At 40.4% G+C, this 22,025-nt stretch overlaps 1 protein-coding gene across 2 annotated transcripts in view; it reads right to left on the reverse strand.

Annotated features, from left to right (window-relative positions):
* Positions 1–21,747, reverse strand: part of Fgf13 (fibroblast growth factor 13) — a 515,462-nt gene extending 493,715 nt beyond the window's left edge. Inside the window, exon 1 of one of the 2 annotated variants that reach the window (XM_026784862.1) lies at positions 21,598–21,747. In XM_026784862.1, the coding sequence (XP_026640663.1) occupies positions 21,598–21,646 (49 nt within the window). In that variant the 5' untranslated portion in view covers positions 21,647–21,747. The remainder of the gene's footprint in view (positions 1–21,597) is intronic. The other variant, XM_026784863.1, reaches the window with a different exon arrangement.
* Between the last annotated feature and the right edge of the window lie 278 nt (positions 21,748–22,025).

Below are 22,025 nucleotides of genomic sequence, written 5' to 3' on the forward strand. Positions count from 1 at the left end.
AGAGAGAGAGAGAGAGAGAGAGAGAGAGAGAGGAGAGCGCTCAGTGGGTAAAGGTGCTTTCTGCCATACCTGATGACCTGAGTTAAATCTCTCAAATGCAACTCCTCACCCTCATAGACAAGGTCTCAGACTTTTGTGTACCTACTCTTCCTAGAAAGCCTCATATCTCGCCATCTAGAAAGCATGACACATGGCTATATATGTTTGTATTCTATTTGCAGTCTCTCTTCATCTTCTTTCCGCTGGCCCATTCTTCATCTTCTTAGTCTTTTGATGTGCACTGTCCTCTGTTTGCGAATCTCTTTGCCTCCTCTTTGTCAGACCAGTTCCTAACACACTTTTCAGATTCTAGTAGATTCCTTCCTTGGAGAATTTTCCCTGACTCATCAAGACTGAATCAAGTGCTAGTCTCTGAGCTTCCAGCACTCCCAAGAAGTCTACTGTGACATCATTGGCCACACCTTATCCTGACTACTCCGTGTCTCCCATTTTACTACAGTGGCAACCTTGAGAGGGCAGGCGTTATACATAGTGCCGTCACTTTGTGCCAAGAGTCAAGCCTTGCACACATCTGACACTTAGTACATAATCATACATAAATGGCACGAGGGTCGTGGAGAGATGGTCCAAAGGTGAGGACCAAATGCTCTTGTAGAGGACCCAGGACCAGTTCCCAGCACCCATATAGTTGTTCACTGCCATCCTCAAGCTCAGATTCATGGGAGTTTGTGCTCTCTTCTGACCTTTGTGGGCGCCAAAACATGCATCTGGTATACATATATAGATGCAGGCAAAACATTCACACACTTATAATACCTAAATAAATAAATAAACAGATTGTTTCTAAAGGATAAATTACATGAACTGAACTATCTGGAAATTTTCATGTGGCAATATTTGGGGAAATATCTTGATAGAGGGCTTGCCTCTCGTGTAGATACTGAAGCCAAGACTCAGAGGCGATATTAACTTGAAGTCAGAAATGAGTTGTGTTCTGCCTACTGACTACCTATCTACAAAGTGTCAAGAATAATACTGTATGCTAAATAACGGTGGTCTTGTTGACCTAATAAAAATTTATGACCTACTAGTAGCAGCCATATAACTACATTTTGTGTGAATAATGTGGATCAGGATGCCTTCTGGTCTCTAGCTCCTTGCATGCTGCGAAGCAGTTCATTTTCCAAGTTAAGGAACTTTAATTCTGATTCCAATAAAGAAAAGAGCACAGCTGCAATACATCTATGGCCTTCTGATCACGGAGCATACAACTGACAAAACCTTGAAGCCTCCAAACTTGCTCCAGCAAAAATAAAATAAAATAAAATAAATTGAGGCTTCTACTTGATATCTAATGAAGTTTGTTTGTTTGTTTATTGTTTTGTTTGTTTTCTTTTTTTGACATTTTGTTATTTTGAGATACGCTCTCTAATGCAACCTTGGTTAGCATGGAACTTGTTATATAGATCTGGCTGACCTAAAACTCACAGGAATCTGCCTCTGTGCTGAGTGCCAGGATTAAATGTGTACATCAACACTTCTGGTTGGTATCTAATGAGTTTTGTTCATTTTTTTAAAAAGATAGCCTGAGGTTGTGTTTGAAATCAGCATTTAAAAAGGTTTATTAAATCCCAGCACTCGGGAGGCAGAGGCAGGCGGATCTCTGTGAGTTCGAGACCAGCCTGGTCTACAGAGCTAGTTCCAGGACAGGCTCCAAAGCCACAGAGAAACCCTGTCTCGAAAAAGCAAAAAAAAAAAGTGTATTAACATTGGGTCTATTCGTGTCTTCATATACTTTCTTTTTTCCTTTCAAGAAACCTCCCTGTGAATGCATGGAAAATGGCATTTTATACATCCTCTTTGAAAATTGTGTCATCAATGTCACTGTTCCTTGAAGTTGTAATGCTATAATTCAATATTTGCAGGGTTGTCCATGTAGGTAGCATCAGTCTCTCCTCTAGCAATAAAGGACTTTCTTCCATTTTCTAAGTCAGCCATGTTCTTGCTCATCCTTCGGCCTTTATGAGTAATGTTCCCACTTTTCAAAACATGCTTCTTCCTCCTCATTAATTGAAAAACCTTTGACAGATTTTGGGTCCTACTCCTACCTCACCAATGACATTAAGCTTCCTTTGCTATCAGTTCTGGAGCATCTACAGCATTGTGCTCTGGCTCTCAACTGGAGCCGAGCTTCCTTGCCATTTACCCTACTGTCAGTTCCCAAGGAAGATGAGCGAGAACTCTCCTCCACGTTCCTGCTTTCTTAGCGCATGGCGCTGAACTTTCCATGTCATCAAGGCTCTTTGAGCAAGTGGAGTCAAGGTTCACAGGCATGCGTCTTTAAATGGCTGTCTTTCACCGGAAAATAAATGTATCTGCGTGTTCCAAGTAGAACCTTTATCAGAAACCAGAATCTACTTTGGGAGATTTCTATTTCTAAAAAGTTATGAAGATGCTAGAGTAGGTTCAGAAGTTGACGGGGGGCGGGGGGGGATGAAAAACAGGGTTAGGAGCCTAATACAAACATGGCACTCACAGTTCTAGCTGCACTCTCCAAAGTCACATGTAATACCTTTGCACATATACTCAGAGGTAGCTGGAAGGAAAGAAAATTCCTGAGGACACCGTGGGAGGAGTTTTCCCAAATCAAAACTAAACCACTGGTTTGAGTCATTCCTCCATTGATGCCAAGCATTCAACAAATGTTGCTACTCTCACAAAGATTTAAGGAAAATTTTTGCCCCATACTTGAATCTAATTCGTTATTTGTTTTGTTTTTTTTTGTTTGTTTGTTTGTTTTTGGTTTTTCGAGACAGGGTTTCTCTGTGGCTTTGGAGCCTGTCCTGGAACTAGCTCTGTAGACCAGGCTGGTCTCGAACTCACAGAGATCCGCCTGCCTCTGCCTCCCAAGTGCTGGGATTAAAGGTGTGCGCCACCACCGCCCGGCTTTTTTGTTTGTTTTTGGTTTTTCGAGACAGGGTTTCTCTGTGGCTTTGGAGCCTGTCCTGGAACTAGCTCTGTAGACCAGGCTGGTCTTGAACTCACAGAGATCCGCCTGCCTCTGCCTCCCGAGTGCTGGGATTAAAGGTGTGCGCCACCACCGCCCGGCTTTGAATCTAATTCGTGCTCCTGGACATAAGCCTTGTCTTACACAAGGAAGAAACAGATAAAAAAACAAATTAAAATGTAGTTATTCCAAAACTAGGGTGGAAGCTTTTCCTAAATGACAGAAGGAATCAAATTTCTATTCATGCAATCATTTAATTTATTTTCTTTATAGGGAAGTTTCTGTCATAGGTATTGGGAATCAAGAGAATAGTAACAAAGGTTCTGTGTCTAATAATTTTGTACTATAGTCCAAAAGACATGGGAAGGCATGGCCAGCCCAAATGCAGATATGAAGGGTAACAGAAGTAACCATACAAGAAGTATACATTTTAAACAAACACATTGACTTCTTAAGGGGATTGAGAATTGTACCAGTCTCTGCTCTCAAATTCTCAAAGCTAAAAGTCACTGGGATTGACCTTTGGGGATCTTGTTTCATTTTCTTCACCACATGCGATGATTTTTATTGTCAACTTGACTAGATTCAGGATTACCTAGAGGACACAAGTCTAGTCATGAAAGCAAAGAGTGCTTCCAGAGAAACTTAACTGAGGAAAAAAATCTACCATGCATGAACTCAACACCACTACATAGCCTGAGATCCCAGGATGATTAAAAAGCAGAAAGTAGGCTGACTGCCAACACTTAGCCTTCTGTTTTCTGACTTGGATACACATGGCCAGTCACCTCATACTCCTACTGTTATGGTTTTTCCTTCACAATGAACTGTCTCCCTAAAAACATAAGCCAAAGTAACTTTTTCCTTCCTTAGTTTACTTTTCTCAGATATTTGATAACAACCATGGGGAAAGTAGTTAATTTATCATGCTATTTTAATTATCTAAGACTAAGGGGTGAGGAAACACATCAAGTACATTAAAATAATTTGCCCATTAATTAGAAGAAAAAAGATCTACTCTCATTTTCTTGAGATTTTTATTTATTTTTATTTTATTTTACATCTGTGTTTTATGTCCACAAATGTAAGTGCAGAAATCAAAGTAGCTTTTGTTTTGTTTTGGTCAAGACAATTTCTCATTGTATAGCCCTGACTGATCTGGAACTTGGTTTGTAGCCCAGCTCGAATGGCCTTGAACTCACAGAGATGTTTCTGCCTCTCTAGTACTGGGATTAAAGGTATGTACCACTAGGCCTAGTGGCACACTCATTTTTGTAGAAGTATTAATCTTCATAGCCAAAAAGTGGACATGAGCTACATATACATCCATGGATGGGAACATAAGCAAAATGTGATCAATGAATTTTTACTAAGCCTTCAAAGGGGTAGAGATTATGACACATGCTACAACAGCGATAACCCTCAAGGATATTATGGTAAGTAAAATCAACCAGTCACTAAACAGCAAACACTATGTGGTTCTATCTACACGAGATATCTAATGAAGTTAAACTCATAAAAGTGTAAATTAGAGCAACTATTGTCAGAGAATGGGAAAGGAGCAATGGGAAGTTATTTAATGGACTTAGAGTTTCAAATTCACGTAAGAAAGCCATAGATGTGGGTTATACATTCGATGCTACCAATCTTCACACACTTGAGGTGGTAAATTTTAAAGTATATTTTATCTCAATTAAAAATTAAATAAAATTTTAAAGAGATATTATCTTATAATGTCACTTTGTAGAACTGTTGTGAAACTCTTGTCTAAGAAAATATGGTTGCGGGACACAAAGTCCCAAATGTGTAAGTTTTGTTGAAATAGCATGTGCTCACCTAACACAGAGATAAAAAAAACAAAAAAAAATGTTTTGGTTCTTTAGTCACCAGTAAATATAACGGTATGAAAAGAAATGAACATACTTTTAGAAACTGTTCTTGCTTTTATGCAGGAAAACAATGCAAGCCTTCCTATTTAGGTCACAGAAGTTACTGTAAACACTCCAAGGAAAGCTTTTTAATAACAGCCACCCTCAAAGGACCTGGTTTCAACCATGACATGTCACAGAGTCAATGGAAGGAAGGTCGAGAGAGAAATCTTTTGGATCATAGAAATCAGGATATAAACAACCTCATTTAAATCTGGAAATAGTAAAATGAGACAAAGGAATCTGATTTTGACGATATCAGAAAGGACTTCTGGCTCTACATCACAATTTTTCATTTGATAAAATAATCAGAAAAAAGATGCAAATATTTATTCCAAACCTGAATTTTGCTATCATCAGTAAAGGGGACCACAGATTTTCAAACTCTACGTGTGTTAATGTGGAAATGGTCGGACTGGGCTTTGGCCACTACTTTGTTTCCTAACCTCGGATATGTCACTGCTTCTCTGAAGCCTGAGTTTTCTCTAGAATGAGAAGGTTGGACTGAATGAATGACATGCAGTGTTCCTTCTAGCCATTGAATCTATGACTCAGAATCTGGGGAGTCAGACATGCTAGTAGATGCTTGTAATCTCAGCATTGGCTGAAGTAAGAGGATAATGATTGAGCTCAGGCTTGGCTATGCACTAAGACTCAGTCATACACACACAGAGGGAGAGAAAGGGAATAGGGGAAGAGGGAGAAAGAGAAATTAAAATCATAAGTAATAAAAAAATTTAAAGATCTCAGAAGCAAGCTAGCAGAAAAATAGGCACTTTAAGTAACAGTAATTTTTTTTAGCTATTTGAGTAATAGCTAGAATTGCTAAAGACTTCAATAAGAGATCACTAAGTTTGGCTTTTGTTTCTTTATTTTTAATCAAGCTGCTCTTGATCCCTCAAGAAACATCTTGGTATACTAGAGATAATGCTATTAAAAGAAAAACTTCATCAAACTCTTCCAATATTACAACTGCCTCCCCATTCACCACTGATATCCAGTCCCTGGTAGAGTTTCTGTAAACTAAGCTTTGTGGTTATATAATTTGCTTCAGAAAAATGTATCCTAGACAAAGTCTTACTCTCAGGAGAGAAGCCATACTCATCTCTTCCATCCAGGTAAACTAAGCAAGTCACCTATGACTCACTAGGTTTTTCACATCCTAGATCTGCACTAAAATCAATACAAGATTGTTCAACGTATTACTTTGTCGCATGTCTGGAGACAATGGCCTCAGAAGAGGAGGTGGACAGCCTCACTTCCTTTTTCTCCTTTCTGTGCATTGTGCCCTTTCAAAGTATGCTCTTTGTGTCATAAATTCAAACGTTGCTTTTATGTCCAGTGAAGTAGAAGGAGGAAGCTGGGTGTTGTATGAAATGATGAAATCTGTCAAAGTCCCAAAGACTCATGTGATACAAACCAGGTCATCCTATGCAGTCTGAATTTCTGATTCAGAGAAATAGACACCATTTATAACTCCAAGTAACTAGCTGTAATAGGTCAATGCAATTGATTGCTCATGAACCAATTGCAGCACACACTGCTTGATAACCATACATTGAAAAAAGTAGAGGTGAACCTAGGCCGAGCCCGCTCCTCACACTTGCAGTCCTGCCTCCTTAGAGATACCAACTATGAACAGGAAAGCAATACTTAAGAAGGGCCATTCCCTCGTTCATCCCACTCTTCCTGTTCTAGACCGGCAGAGGAATATCTCTCACCCCTTATCAAGTTAACAGAATGGTCTAGACATGGACATTGGCATTTTCCATCCTAATCTTGTCCAGGGATTTGCCAGCTCTTAACGTCCTCTGCAAAACTTTATCCCAGTCCTTTGAAAGGAACCAGGTTTTCTAATTTTTTATATCACCACGTTTTATTAAAGAACGGGCCAATAATAGAAAAATGGGCTTGATAAGAGAAAGGGGAGGAACAGGAAAAACAGCGAAAGAGAGAAAACATCTAGACATTCTATTCTACCTGTGAGCATGGGAGCGAACTGAGGACCTGAAGCACTCACAACTGACAATAACACTGTGCCTAGATCACAGGGCACTACTTCACCAAATAGTTGGTAATTACTGGAGTGTCTAACCTCCAAAAATCTGTACAAGACTAAGGACTCTGTTCACCAGAAAAGTGCACATTTTCACGCAGTTTATGGGAGCCCTGTGATTGTTTCTGGGACAACTTTTCCCAAACTTACCTGAAATTAAGGCTCACCCAGATAGCTAGACAGTGATAGGTGGCACATGCCTTTAATTCCAGCACTAGAGAGGCAGAGACAGGTGGATCTCTGTGAGTTTGAGGCCAGTTCCAGGGCACCAGGACAAGCTACAGAGAAACCCCGTCTCAAAAAAACTAAAAAACAAGCAACCAGATACCCAGATACATATATATCATATACATAAGTATCCATATACATACAACCATACATGCACACACACACACACAGAGAGAGAGAGAGAGAGAGAGAGAGAGAGAGAGAGAGAGAGAGAGAGAGAGATTGAGATTTACATGTATATGTGTATATAGCTTCCACTCAGGTCTGCTGAATCAGATTCTCATGGAAGAGCATACGTGTGATAAGAGATCATGCTCATGTCCATGTAGGTTGCAGAACCACAGCTTTAGTGGTTCCTGAACTGCAGATCAATACTCTGTGTCTTGCATACATATAATTTGAAATCTTTAATAGTTTACCCTAGCCAGAGCCCGAGTAAGTATAAGCACTGAGTGGCAGAGTCAGTCAGACCTCTGTGAGTTCTATGTAGAGAGTTCCAGATCAGGCAGTGTTACAGAGTGAGACATTGTCTCAAAAATCAACAATAATGAAATCTGCTGGACAGGTACAATAGAAAGGGAACAAAAGGCCTCCTACATAGACAGACTGCATCCCAAACATAAGCTTGTAAATTATGAACTCTGTGAAGGCAAGGGACCATTATATGTTGTGTTTACTGTTGTCTTCTGAGTGTCTAAAGAAGCACCTGGCACACTGAAGGCTCTATAAATATTATTAAGTAAATCAATCAATTAATAAATTAAAACATAAGCTAGTGAATTAGAAATCCTTTAGATTGGTATTTGACTGTCAGGTACACATACAAATTTACATTTTTTTCTATTGTCCACAAGCCCTTTAATAAAAAAATCCTCTGGCTTGAGTAATAAATATGAAAGTCACTATTATTTTAGTAACATTACCAATATTACTAATGACAAAATTCTAGAAACTATTTTTCTCTTTAGTCCTTTCCATGTGTCATGTGTTAGTTCACTCAATGTGTAGCAGGGATTCCATGAAATTAGGTATATATATTGAGAGTAGAGACAGCCTTGACATACTAGAAACCCTGACTCAAGAATTCAAAAGAGTGTAATAAGAACTACAAACACCAGAACTGCAATTTGTTTAACTCATCCCCCAGTTAAACCTCCTGCGTCTCAGAGTTAAATATATTTATACACAATACCTGGCTTTGTTAATAGATAGGGAAGTAAGAGACATATGGAATGGTTCTCACCCTAGTTTGGGCCCAAAATGTATGTAAATCTCTGGTGGTTTTTCCATATTTTATGAATTTTATATTATTTTATTTTTATTCTGGTGAATAGTTGAACATAAATCTAGGCCTTATAGCAAGGGTCTCTGATAACATATTCTTAAAATAATCATGTAAGATAATTATAAGTATTTATAGCTCATAGTAATTGGAGTTTAGAAAACAAATAATAGAGAAATTTAAATACAAGCTGAAGTCTCTAAAATCCATGTTTTCAATGAGACATCCATTTTTATACAGAAGATGTAAAGTAGCAGTTGTCACAAAAAGTGTTAGTGATATTTAACCCAGGTGGTTGCTGCCTTTCTCATGGCTTTGGGTGGATAGTGGCTTTTATTTTTCATATGAAACTTATTTTTGTATATGTTCACTGGTGTTCTGCCCATGTATGTCTGTGTCAGGGTGTCAGAAGTCCTGAAACTGGAGTTCCAGACATGTGTGAATCGTTATGTGGGTGTTGGGAATTGAACCTGGATCCTCTAGAAGAGCAGCTTTCTCTTAATGGATGAATCATCTTTCCAAACCTGAGTGTGTAGTTTTAATGCCATTTACAGAAATCTAGGGAGGGTGTTGAACATTGTTACTAGGTGACACATTTATTGAACACTTGTTTTGTGAGGAGATCTCAAGTTAATAGGGTCAAAAAGATAGAAGCATGAGCTAGATATCTGGAGTCACTCACACATACTGTCAAATGGTAATCTACAGACTAGTTCAGGGAGCAAGCAGCTCCTGTTCCATGGGAAAAGACTCTCTGGAGAATGAAAGACTTCCTGGAGAAGAAAAGTTAAGCTTGCATTTGAAGGCCCATAAAATATAGAAAGAATACGGATAATACAGGGCAAGGAATTGCAGGAACTGTAGCAGAAATGCCAGTTTGAAGTTAATCAACAGCAATATTTTATTCATGTTACGTTACAACATTAATTATATATTTATGTATGTATCCATTGAAAATTGAGAATATGAGTAGAAACTATGAATATCTAAATGAACTACCTAAAGCAGTGGTTCTCAATCTTCTTAAAGCTCTGAACTTTTAATAAGTTCCTCATATTGTGGTGACCCCCAACCATAAAATTATTTTCTTTGCTACTTCATAATTGTAATTTTGCCTATATTATGAATCATAATGTAAATATATATGTTTCCAATTGTCTTAGGCAACCCCTGCTAAAGGGTAGTTGAAACCTACAAAGGGGTTGCAACTCACAGGCTGAGAACCATTGACCTAAAGGTTCCTTTGTGGGAGGGGCCAGATGGGGATGGGATCCAGAACATGGTACACACTAGAGAAACACTCAACCAATGAGCTATATTTCCATTCCTTTGTGTATATTCCTAAAGGATTATTCTAGGATTATATCTGTTGTGTATTTAGGATATGACTAGGTGTCCATGTGTCTTTAATTTTGGACTTGTAGTTTTATGTGTGAATTTATGTACTATCATTTATGCAGTATATAACTTATATGGAGTCCAATGAGGAGGATCTCAAGAGGTGTAGGAAAAAAAAACCTTTGATGCACAGTCACAAAATTACCATCTGTCTCTTTTATCATAATCAAGTCCTCACCCAATACACACTACAAATGATGACAGATTCAAGACAAAATATCATCCTAATGTATGGGGCCTGGCAGAAATGAAGATATCCTAAAGAGATATATGTGCCTCCCAATCTGACTGTTATACTATTAAAACAATGGACCCCAAAGAAACGAACACTGCCCCAAGAAACTCGTGCTGGCAGAAGAAAAAGACACTAACCACAGTCCTAATAACCTGTCAGACCACCTTATAAGAGGAGACTGAAGCCCAGATACAAATGGGTCCTTGGTAGTCAGGGCTACACCTTGACTAGACCTCTTAGATGTGCAAATCCTTGGCCTTCTGTTTAAACTCAAGGCAGATTTGAAGAGCCTAAATCTTTCTGCCCTTTTCACTATGTGGCCATATTAAATAATCAATCTCCTTTTTCACTTTCTACTATTGAGTCTTTTAATTGGCTTATTAAGGTTGAGGGCACAGGCTGTTTAATGACACGAACATATAATGGAAGAAAAATTAGGAGGTTAATGGTTAATAGTGTGTGATTCTACACACAGTTAAAATTATCAATGTCTATGAGTACGTTCAACATGCACAAAAGAAAGACTGGAAAGAAAATATTTTTAAAAGTCAATCTGCAAATGAAACCTTGATTGATATTTTCTTTGTGTATTTACGATAGTCCAAATTGTCCTCAGCGAACATGCGTTATTTTGTAATCTCAAAAAAGCAACACAATGAAAATAAGCAACATAAAAATCACAAATAAATTCAAAAGAGCTGGGAGCATTTTGCTCAAGATGCATGTTCAGTTTTGGAACAGCTAGCATTAACCAGAATACAGAATGCAAAAGCTATTGCATTGGCCAAGCCATAACTTCCAGGCTCTCTCTGCAATTTTGGCCTTTTGTCTCTGGTCTTTGAGGTGCCCAGCAAGTGTGTCAGAGAGCTAAGTACCAGGGTGGAGACAGGGAGAAAGGCAACTCCTCCAGTCCACCCCAGGGCTGGAGCTACAAATGTTAAAGCCTGTCCCAGGTCTCCCGTCAGCTGGAGCGCACTGGAATCCAGAGTATTCGCTGCTACAGGCAGAGATTTCTAAGTTCAAAACAAAGGCTTCCTGGCCTGAACCTGCAGCAACTGCTCTTTGTGACCCTTCCCCTCCAGCGGGTCACGGGTCACATCATAGGCATGAAGAGCAAGGGGGCAAAACCCTCTGCTGCCCCTGCTGTCCGCTGCTGCCTGGAAGGAGCTTTGTCATGCCGGGCACCATGCAGCTCCTCTCCAAGTTTCACCTTTGGTGACACAACTTTTCCGTGTTTCTTTTTTAGGCACCTGCCACATCACGAGGTTAATGAGCACGCTGAGGTTTGTAATAAAACTGCCTGCCAGATACATGGCGACTGCGGGACATTGCTTGACCAGACCTTACAGCAGAGCTGCCTGACCACCCAGTTCCCAGCAACTTGGAAAACAAGTGCTCCCTGGAAGGAGAGCATGGAAGTTGCGCCTTACCCTGTTTCCAAGAGAATGGCTGGCATTGTTCTGTGAGCTCTGAAAACCAGTGCAGATCCTAGAGCTCTTGGAAGACTTAACATTTGATAAACCCCCCAAGGGGAGAGGCAAGCATACACACAGAGAATCAAAGGCGAAATAAGCAGGTCAATTCTCAATGCTTTCAAAGTCTGGTTTGAAAAAAAAAAGATTCTGAAAATATCTATGGGCATATTCAAGAACTGCATTCAGCCTGCCTTCTTTGGGTTGTTTACTTCTACTTTTATCAGCAAGATAAATATTTTAAGAACTCGAGCTGTTTACTAATCCTCAGTTTCAGAGCAGTTGAAATGCTACCTACACTATCTGGAGGGATTTCAGAAGAGCTGGGTCTCGTGTTTGTTATTAAACTTACCTATAACCACTCAATAGACCTGTCACTGTTAATTATGGCTGTTAAACATAGGTTGCTGCAGCGTAGAGGAAAACATTACATGATTCCCAACTTTGAGGTCTATAATTAATATGCTTGTTCAAAGCGGGTGTCTCTGTTAACAAGGTATATTTTTGGAAATATTATCTAACTGAATGCAGCACAAATAGTATGAAAACTAAAGCTCACATTTTAATTCTTCCATTTAAAATTAGTTATATAATAAGTAGTGAAAAGTTTATCCAATACAACTCCATTTCAAGGAAGTGGGGGCGATTTCACTCATTGCCGTTAATATAGCTATCAAGTGAGAAAAGCCAGAAATGAGACTCCTTCAATTAGCCTAGTGCACACAAAGGAAGCACATTCAGTTAATATATCCAGTGACATCTGTTGACAAGAGCAGGAAGGAGAGAAAATAGAGAGGGAGGGAGAATTGAAGAAGACCTACTAGGGAAATGAAACATATGATTCTGATGATCAGCAGACTGAAATCATATACCGTGTAATGAAAAATAAAATAAAACAAGTGGAGTTTTATTCAGCACTGAATTAAGAAGTATGTGCTCAAGTACATGGGTAAAAATTTCCCGATACAGCGCTGGAAAATTGTGCTATTGTATTCAAACTAACAACTGCTTAACTGTTGATAGCCATAGTCAAAAGGCCAATTCTCTACCACAAGGGCTCAGGGAAATGGGCAAGTGATGTGAAACATACTTTGCAAAGTGAGAAGTTAGAATATCCGAGGGCGGTAGGGAAAGAAAGCACAGCTTTTATGGTAGCAACTGGTTTCTTCGATTGCTGCAGTCCAAGGCCCACCACAGTACACTACATAGCAGCAGCAGCAGCAGCAGCAGCAACAAAGATCAGATGTGCTCCATTGTAGACACCACAATAGTATAACAACCATGCATGTCTGAACACATTCCCCTAATTACATCTATGTTGATGGATATGCCTAAACTTACATTTGTGGAGATCAGGATTTGAAAGGATGTAGACGTGCTGTCTAGGGATACAGCATATAACATAGTGCTTAGCAAGTAAATGCGTCCTCAGACAAACCTGGCTCAAATCCTCATTCCGTTATCTTTTTTTTTTATTTTAAAAGCATACACATAAAATTTTTTATAAAGTGGAAGTTGAACTTATTTCATACTAATGAACCAGTTCCAAGTACATTTAAATTAATGTGTGTGGACAGCACAAAAGTCAGAATGGTTTTCCTGAAAGACCTGCGTTTTGGCTCAGACCTTGTCAGTAGAACCACAGAGTCAGTACAGGCTGACAGTGACAGACTAGACTGGCAACACCATGGTCATTATCAGAGGTAAGCATTATAGAACATGAAAGGTATAGAGTAAGAACCCCTTTAGTAACCGTTCCCAGTCTTTGGACAATCATTCTGACATCTTGATGAGTGACATCACACAAGATTGCTTCTACCTCAGTTTTTTCATCTTTCAAAAGTGAGGAAACTATGTATATTCTATCTTGCATAAATTATTATAAAGATTTTGTCAAGTATTTCATGTGAAAACCCTGGCATCTGGTTTTAGGATGCTCAATGAAAATTGTACCTCCTACGTATAGAGGCATTAAAAACTAACCGACCACTGATAAGTGTTTCATTCAGGTTAAAGCTTTGACTCTGGTGGTCCTGAGTTACAATATAAATATGTGTTCAGGTGTGTATCAGATTAAACCACCAAGAGGCAATGACAGAGTCTTTCTCCAGTGTACTGCCTTCTGACAAGACAACAAAGCAAGAATTTGACATAGCATAACATAATATAAAATAACAAAACATCATATAATCGTGCTTTTGTTTTACCATTTGGTTTACTTGAAACATGACTTCACTGTATAACCTCAATTGGCATTAAATTCCCGACCCTCTGTGTGAACATTACATCCCAGGTGGAAAGGTGTGGCTTGAGGGCCTTACACTCTGACTTATGTCCCGAGTGCTAGGATTACAAGGATGTAGCACTATACATGGAAGAACCAATGACCTTTGGTGGACTTATACGGCACATCATTCAACAGTCATATAGTGTATACCAATCACTATTTATTTGGCTACCATAAAAGCTAAAAATGGACTGGATAGATGACTTAGAGCAATGGTTCTCAACCTTCCTAATGCTGTAACCCTTTAGTACAGCTCCTCATGTTGTGCTGACTCCCAACCATAAAATTATTTTTGTTGTTATTTCATAACTATAATTTTGCTACTGTTATAAACTGTAATGTAAATATCTAATATTCAAACCCTGTGAAATGGTCATTTGACCTCCAAGGGGGTCCTGACCCACATGTTGAGAACCACTAGCTTAGAGGCTGAGTGCTTGCTACTGTTCCAGAAGGCTAGTGTTTGATTCCAAGTATTTATATTGGGCAGCTCACAATTGCCTATAATTCTAGTTGCAAGGCATCTGACATCCTCTTCTGGCCATGTGGGCAAATGTACTCACATGCATATATACACACTCAACACACACATATATAACATACATATAAATAAAAATAATTTTAAATGTATAGTTCAATCAATCAACAGATAGGTAGTTAGATGATAGATAGATAGATAGATAGATAGATAGATAGATAGATAGATAGATAGATAGATAGATAGATAGGTAATCAGTGCCACAATGTATAAAAAGACTTAGTGAGATAAATAAAAATGAAATATGCCTAATAAGTAGCAAGTATTCAATAATGTAGGTGCTACAATAATAATGATTGTGATGTTTAGTGTTTTTCAGTAGTTGAACTAGAACATGCTGCCTGAAGGATTTCTCTGCCTTGTCTAGGTAATCCAATAACTACTTTTTATTGTCTTACCAAGTATAAAACTATTAAGTGCCCTAGGGTGAGGCAGAGTAAAGTCTTCAAAGAAACAAGAAACAAGAGAACAAGACAAGGAGTAGTAGCAACAAGGAGAAAGTACGCTGAAAGGTGAGGTGGTGGCTTGTCATATACCAAACACTACAACGTACTTTGGTATCTGACAAATGTGTACTGATAGTAAGAAAAGTCAACACAGCAGTTATTCTTTGACTTGAAAGAGTCATGAAAGAATAGGGTAGGTTGACAACATTCTAGATATCACACTAGTGCTGATTATATGGATGCAAATATTTGTCAAAATTCATCAACATGCATCCTTCAGAGATGTGCATGTTACTACAGTAAACCTGAAGAACCAAAAAGGATGTTGTGTTCATACTATGTTTTCATTGACTATTTCATAATTTGGCTTCTGATCAGCTCTTTCATCCCTTTCTTCCTTTTTTCCTTCCTTCTTTCCTTCATTCCTTTCTTCCTTCCTTCCTTCATTACTTCCTTCCTTCTTTCCTCTCTCTCTCTCTCTCTCTCTCTCTCTCTTTCTCTCTCTCTTCCTTTCTTCCTTTTTTCTTTCTTTCTTTCCTCCCAGGTTCTGTTGACAGGATACATAAAGAACAGACATTCATAACTAGAAATCCCTTTAAACCAAATCTGATGTCTCGGCAGACAGGCCAAGCAAGTACCCCAACTCAGACCAGACCTATTGTACTCTCTGCAATGTTAATAAAACTATACTTCAGCAAAAAGTCAAGGGTACTGCCAGATTTAAGAGAACCAACAAGGACAACATTACCCTCTAGCCTTAGCCTTTGGCAAAGGTCATTAGTCAGGGACACTAATACCATTTCCATTTGAAGTTGAAAGCTTAAATGAATGTAACAGAGACAGAGTCAAGGGAAGGCATAAGACCTCCCCTTACAGTAATCTCAATATTCAGTAATTATAATTTATGCTTAATGTTTATTGAAACTAAGATTTCTTAACAAAATAGTTCCTTATTTTTGACCATACCTCAAGATCAGGAATATATCTCTTTAGAAAAAAAATAACCCCCTCATTTTCAAGGTAAAGAACATAGAAAACATTTCTCTGGGAAAAATAAATGGCCATCCACTCAAAAGAAACTAAAGGTAAGCACTGGAATAGTACTATAAAGGACTACTATAATGTAAAAAAATGTGAATTTGCCTACATATAAACTTGAATGCACCCTAAAATTGTTTCATCGAGATATGACAGCCAGTCAGGTATGGTAGCATACACATTTAGTCACAACGCTTAGAAGGTAGAGGCAGAAGCATCATCAATTCTAGGCCAGCCTGGATTTCACAGAATATTCAAGATTAGTTTTCAAACTTATCTCATAAAGAACAAAAGAGAAGGGAAAAATGACAAATATAAGATATAACCAAATTTCCTTGCCTTGTATACCATAAATAAATAACCTGTTTTTCAAGTTAAACATGAACGACGCTACACAGAACAATGTAACCTACTGAAATCTGCTCCCCAGCCTGCACTGATAAGCTCTAGTGACAACTGTGTCTTCTGAATAGAACAGTGTGCAACAATGACTATACAAAATGAGTTACCCAGATATCTGTGTTCTGTACTAATTGTTAAGATTGTATTATGTGTCTTATCATCACACCTCAAAGGTAATGTTTAGCTGGGCACAGTAGCAGACATGTAGGTTCTGCTTTACCCATCAGTCTTTAATCCATGTGTTTCTTCTGCTTTGAATTGTTTAATCATGGCAATTATTGTCCATTACTTTCAAATTTCTCAACTCCAAAAATATAAGTCATAATGGAGTAGACACTAAAATGCCTTTTTATTGGCTATATTTGAGGAGCTGCAACACATTCTGGTTGTTCTATGTTGATTGTAATTCCCAGAATGAGGAGTTGATTTGGACATAAAACAGCACAGCTGCAGAGAAACCTGAAATCTTAACAGCTTCAGCTTCCTACTCACGGCTTCAAAAATGAGCCTTCTGACTTACCATCCAAACTCAGATCCCAATGTCCTCTCCCCCTAACCTGTCTTCACAACTACTACAAATCTATATCCCTGACATAAGCATGGTCCTCAGCGACTTCTTTCTTGTCACAGCCCACACTCTGCTTCACTTAGTACTTAACCCAACATCTATTTCCACTCCAGATTCACCCTTATCACTAACCCTAGGATGCAGCCTGGCCCCTCTTAATGACTTGGCTGCTATTCTAAAGGGACTTCATGAAAACGGTAGTAAGACAGGGAGAAGTTACAGCATATTTATCCTCTGCTTTAACTTGCTTCCCCTTCTAGCTTCTGTGTATGTAAATAAAGAAGCTGTACATATCCAGAAATAAGAAAGAAGAAAATCTGGCAACTGTGTCCACTCATGTCTACTCTGTACCCCAAAAGCAGTCAAACACTTTTGATTAGAGACCAATCCTGGCATACCATCTTCCTGAAGCTGCAATCACCACATTCACCACAGAAGAGACTATGGGGCTCATGGTAACTGTCTACAAACCTTAAGTCTATGATAGAATGATGGAAAAAACAATTAAACTAATCTCTACATGAGCAATAGATTATGATCACTGTTTTTTAAATAAGAGGTCGTCTAAGTCAGGACTTCTTGCCAGTGAGCACCTGCTCTAAACACCTGCTTTGCTTGGCCCAAGAGTAAGGCTGACAGTAGGTGTCAGTGGCCAAGATGACCTTTGGTAATGGAATTCAGAATTCAAGCCATGTTATGCTGACTGACTAACCACAAAGTCTTGTGCTTCTTTGGGTAGGGTAGAAAGACTACTAGAACTGTCCAGCAAGGAAAGGAAAATGAGATGGGCCCATACGTCTCACAATCTAGTGTATAACAACAGCTATGCAAGTGGATAGCATGGAATTGGCCTCTGTCACTCAGTGGCCACTATGAACTCAAGTGATGCAAACGCTCTCACCAGAGAACCCACAGTCTGTGTGACTTTCAAACTTGCCTGGAGTTGTACAACTAGGCACAAAGAAAAGTGTGGTTAAATCAACACATCTAAGTCCAAATGTGTTGCAATGACTCAAATGAGCGATTTGGAATAAAGTATCACCTAGTACTTTTATGTGATCCTTGAAGTCATTTGGTATCAATTGTCTGCTACAAGTTGTTCAGTGCCACAGAACAGCTGCCATAAATTGGACACAGCTCTGAGCACTTTTCTAACACCAGAGTATTGATAGAGCTGATGTGATATGACAGAAAAGGGTGATCAAAAACCATGCAAATATCTGTTTGGATAAATAAATGTTATGCATTTTATTTCCTTGTGAAGGAAATACATCATCTTGTTCAAGAACTACATGACATAAACGATATACACATAGATAAACTTTAAAGTATATGAAAAGCATACATTAGTACAAGAGGTTACTAGCTATTCAAGAGGTCCTTTTAATAAATTTCAAATAGAATCAAGTACTCTACCCTGCCCTCTCCCAGAAAGAAAAGTCTAGCCTATCTGGTTACAATTTTTAAAAGTATTACCAAAATTCACAAGCCTTGGCCCCAAAGAGTTGAAGGACATTACAAAAAAAAAAAAAAAGACATTCGATAATTTATATGCTCTAAATACTATGCTTCTTTTTCTTTGTTTGGGGTGGGGCTTTGTCTTTCATGAGGGGGAGTGCTTTTTGTTTTTAATTTTTAAGTTTTTTGTTTGTTTTTTAGACATAGTTTCAATTTGTAAGACAGACTGGCATTAAACCTGCCTCGGTCTCTGGAGTAGTGAGCTTATAAGTGATAATCACTACACCCAGCCCAAACCCCATTTCATTCAGTCATACAAAATAAGCTACTGATCACTCACTATGTGTGATTGAGAAAGTCTAGAAATGTGGTGCTCTATAATAATCTTCAATGTGGTGATGATAGGCTGTGGGCATGAGCCCCAAATGATAGGGTGGGAGGATGAATTTAAATGAGCAGTAGGCTGCAAACCATATTACCAAGTTCATTCAAGCTGCTACTAAATTATTTGACTTGATTCAATCATTTGTCGCAGCATCATTCAAAATTAAATGTATTTTTAAAATATCTATTAAATGTTTGATCCCATATCTTACTATGTTACAAAGATTATGCTAATGAACACCTGAGATTTGAAAATGACAAATGTGACTTATATATAGAACCTTTGAAAATAACCAAATCTCTTCACTATGTAAATAAATTTTATTGGTTAAAACAATGAGTAGATCTGATACTATTCATCTCCAAAATTATCTTTGCCATATAAAATACTTGAAAGGAGGGGGAGGGAACTAACGAATACTTGACATCCACTATTTAAAACACTCTCTGAAGTCAACAACTAACAGCATGGCTGAAATGGCAATCTTGATTTTAACCAGAAGAAAATCCCCACTTCCGCAGGAAAGTAAATTCCCTTCTATCAATTTTCCCTATTAAATTAATTTTTCTAATTCCAACCACAATTCTAATGGCTAATTATAGGATCCCTACAGAGAGGCCTGTGTTTTCAAATGTGATGAGGCAACATAAGGAAATGTCATGACATATGCCTGGCAAGAAGATTTCATTACTGAGTTACAGAGACCTGTGCTCCTCTTTCGAGACGTGCTTATCCATTCTGAACAACTGCAAATTATATACCTAAAACAGCAAGTCGATTTCTGTGAATGAATTTGGCTCAGGATCCTTCAAATGTAGTGGGAAACAAACCCTGCTAGAAATAAGGAAACGAAGTTCCAACAAAAAAGTTGAAGTAGTCCCAGTTTCAGACGGGAGTGAGGTACCTGGAGCAATCAGACTGCAAAAGCCTTGAGGTTGCCTTTCCCTCTCTCAGCTCTAGGTGGAAAATGACACCTGAGGGGAAGGTATTGGGCTGTCGCTCAACCATAAAGCGCTATCCTCACCTTAAGACCCTCATATATAATCTCCAGCATGTCAAAAAGAAATGTCCAGGAACCTTCAGTCGCTTTTCCTTATCATGAAGGTATCTTTGCGAACTTTCACGATTAAGAGAGTCCCAGAAACGTGGGAACTGCACTTCTAGTCTCAGAACTTAGTGTTACAGTTAGTATGTGTGTCCTAAACGACCACCATGTCGTTTGAGTGGGTCCCCAAACCTTAAGTTGACACCTCTGACCCTTCCGACAACAGACTTAACCGACCACAAACTTCCGGAGCCTTTAGTCAACTGCTTTGCCTAGTGGGAATAGAAGCAGCTCCACTTAGAAATAAGGATAAAGGCCCTGAACTGAAGAAGACTTTGACAACTTTCCCAGGGGGTGGGCTGGCGCTACCCTAGAATCTCCTGAGAAAGTAAGCTCTGAGAGAAGAGTAGACCTGAAGAGAGGAGAAAGGGGGATGGGGAAAGACTGGGAGGCAAAGAACCCTAGGGTTCAGGGAAGAATTAAACTCCCCTCCCGCACTCCCATCAACAAGAGCTGGAGTTCTCCCACTCCCAGGTGCTGAAAATCCACCTCAGCAGCAGTGAGTCTTTGCCTTTGAGGGTGCATGTGGTCCTTAGGACCTAGCCCACCCCAGCGTCTACTGTGACTCTCCAGACACTTGCATCTGAGCTCAGGGCTCGCCCACACCTCCTCCCTGTGCCTGTTTCTGTGCCCTAGTCCTCAAGGCTGCTTCCTCCAGTTTGCTGGGTCCTCAGCAAGGAGACCATTACTAGGACCTGGTATAGCGGAGGACACCCCTTCCTTTTCTTGAGTTCGTCCTAGCCTTAGCCTACTCTGCTGCATGTCCCCATCCTGCCGGCGGGAGGCCCCAGGCCGAAAAGTATACTCTAGGGGACATGGGACCAGAGGCGCCTTGGGCCAAGTAGTTGTATCCCTGGCAGCTGAGAAAAGGGACTGTGCCCTCCTGCAGAGGCCCACTACCACCAGGCACTAGTGGCAAGGGGACAAGAGCCTTTGTTCTCCCGGGGCTTGGCAAGGCTGCGCTACTGAGGCGCAACGCGGGCGGCGCCAGGGTATCCAGATTGCTCACTTTTGCACGCGGCATGTCAAAAGGTGCACATTCCTTTTCTGCTTTCTCCTTTGAATGGGATGTGTAGGAAGTTGGGGAGTAAGGGGTGTGAGGTGAAAAGAAGCATGGGGGAGGGGTTCTGCATATGGGCCAGGCTCTTTGTTTGCATTGGGGGAAGGGAGAGGGGGGTTGAACATGGGTCTGAGCTTGGATCCTGAGAGTGGGACAAATTCCTGAGTATGTCACCATGTTGCACCCGCGCAGCACACATAGGCACACACACGCTCTGGAGCGTCTACACACACACACACACACACATACACACACACACTTAGACACACACACTCAGATATACACACACTCACAGACACACCGACACACACGCAAACACACACACACACACACACACACACACACATACACACGCGCACACACGCACACATACAGACAGGCATTCAGTATGTAGCAGGCAGCACGGTTCCTGGCGCTCCAGGCTGCAGCAGCTTCGTCTACCCGCAGCGCCGCCACCATGCGTTCAGAGGGGCAGTGGAGGAGATTTGAAGCACTCGAGGGGCCACAATTCCGCTAAGAAGGAGGGAAAGTGTTGCAAACCCACACTCTCTCAGAGGCCCTGACCTCCTGGGTTTTTGTCCCGGGTCGCAGAGGTCATGGGCAGCTTAGGGTCCGGCAGGGAGACTAGGAGCCACCGGGCGGCGCGCACACGAGGGGACGAGGGCAACCGAGCAAAGGAAAGGAGGACTGGTCAGTGGGCTTACCCTTAGAAGCATCTTTCTCCTCTTTGGGCTTGGTCACCTTTCCACTCATAGATCCCAGCTTGCTTGACAAGGTTCGTCCAGAAGAAGGAAGTCCTCGCCGAGCGGGCTGGACTTGGGAGAGCGCTTAGGGCGGCAAGTCGCGACCGCGAGCTCTCAGTGTGGCTCCGGGCGGAATCCGCTCTTCCCCACTGCTGTCGCTGCTGCCGCCTGCGAGAGAGTGGGGAGGAAAAGAGAGGGGTGAAGGAGGAGCCGCCGCCCGAGCCCGAGCGACCGGCCACGGGAGGAGCCGCTCGCCGCGCTCCAGAAGTGCAGAGACAAAGCGGTGCGGCCGCTGCTTCAGCACCCCACCGCTCCTGCCAGTCCGCGGACAGCTGCGCTCTGCTAGCTTGGGGCACCCGGGAGGCGCTCCCGGGACTCCCCGGCTTCGC

The sequence above is a fragment of the Microtus ochrogaster genome, chromosome X (assembly GCF_000317375.1).
Source record: "Microtus ochrogaster isolate Prairie Vole_2 chromosome X, MicOch1.0, whole genome shotgun sequence".
Lineage (NCBI taxonomy): Eukaryota > Metazoa > Chordata > Mammalia > Rodentia > Cricetidae > Microtus > Microtus ochrogaster.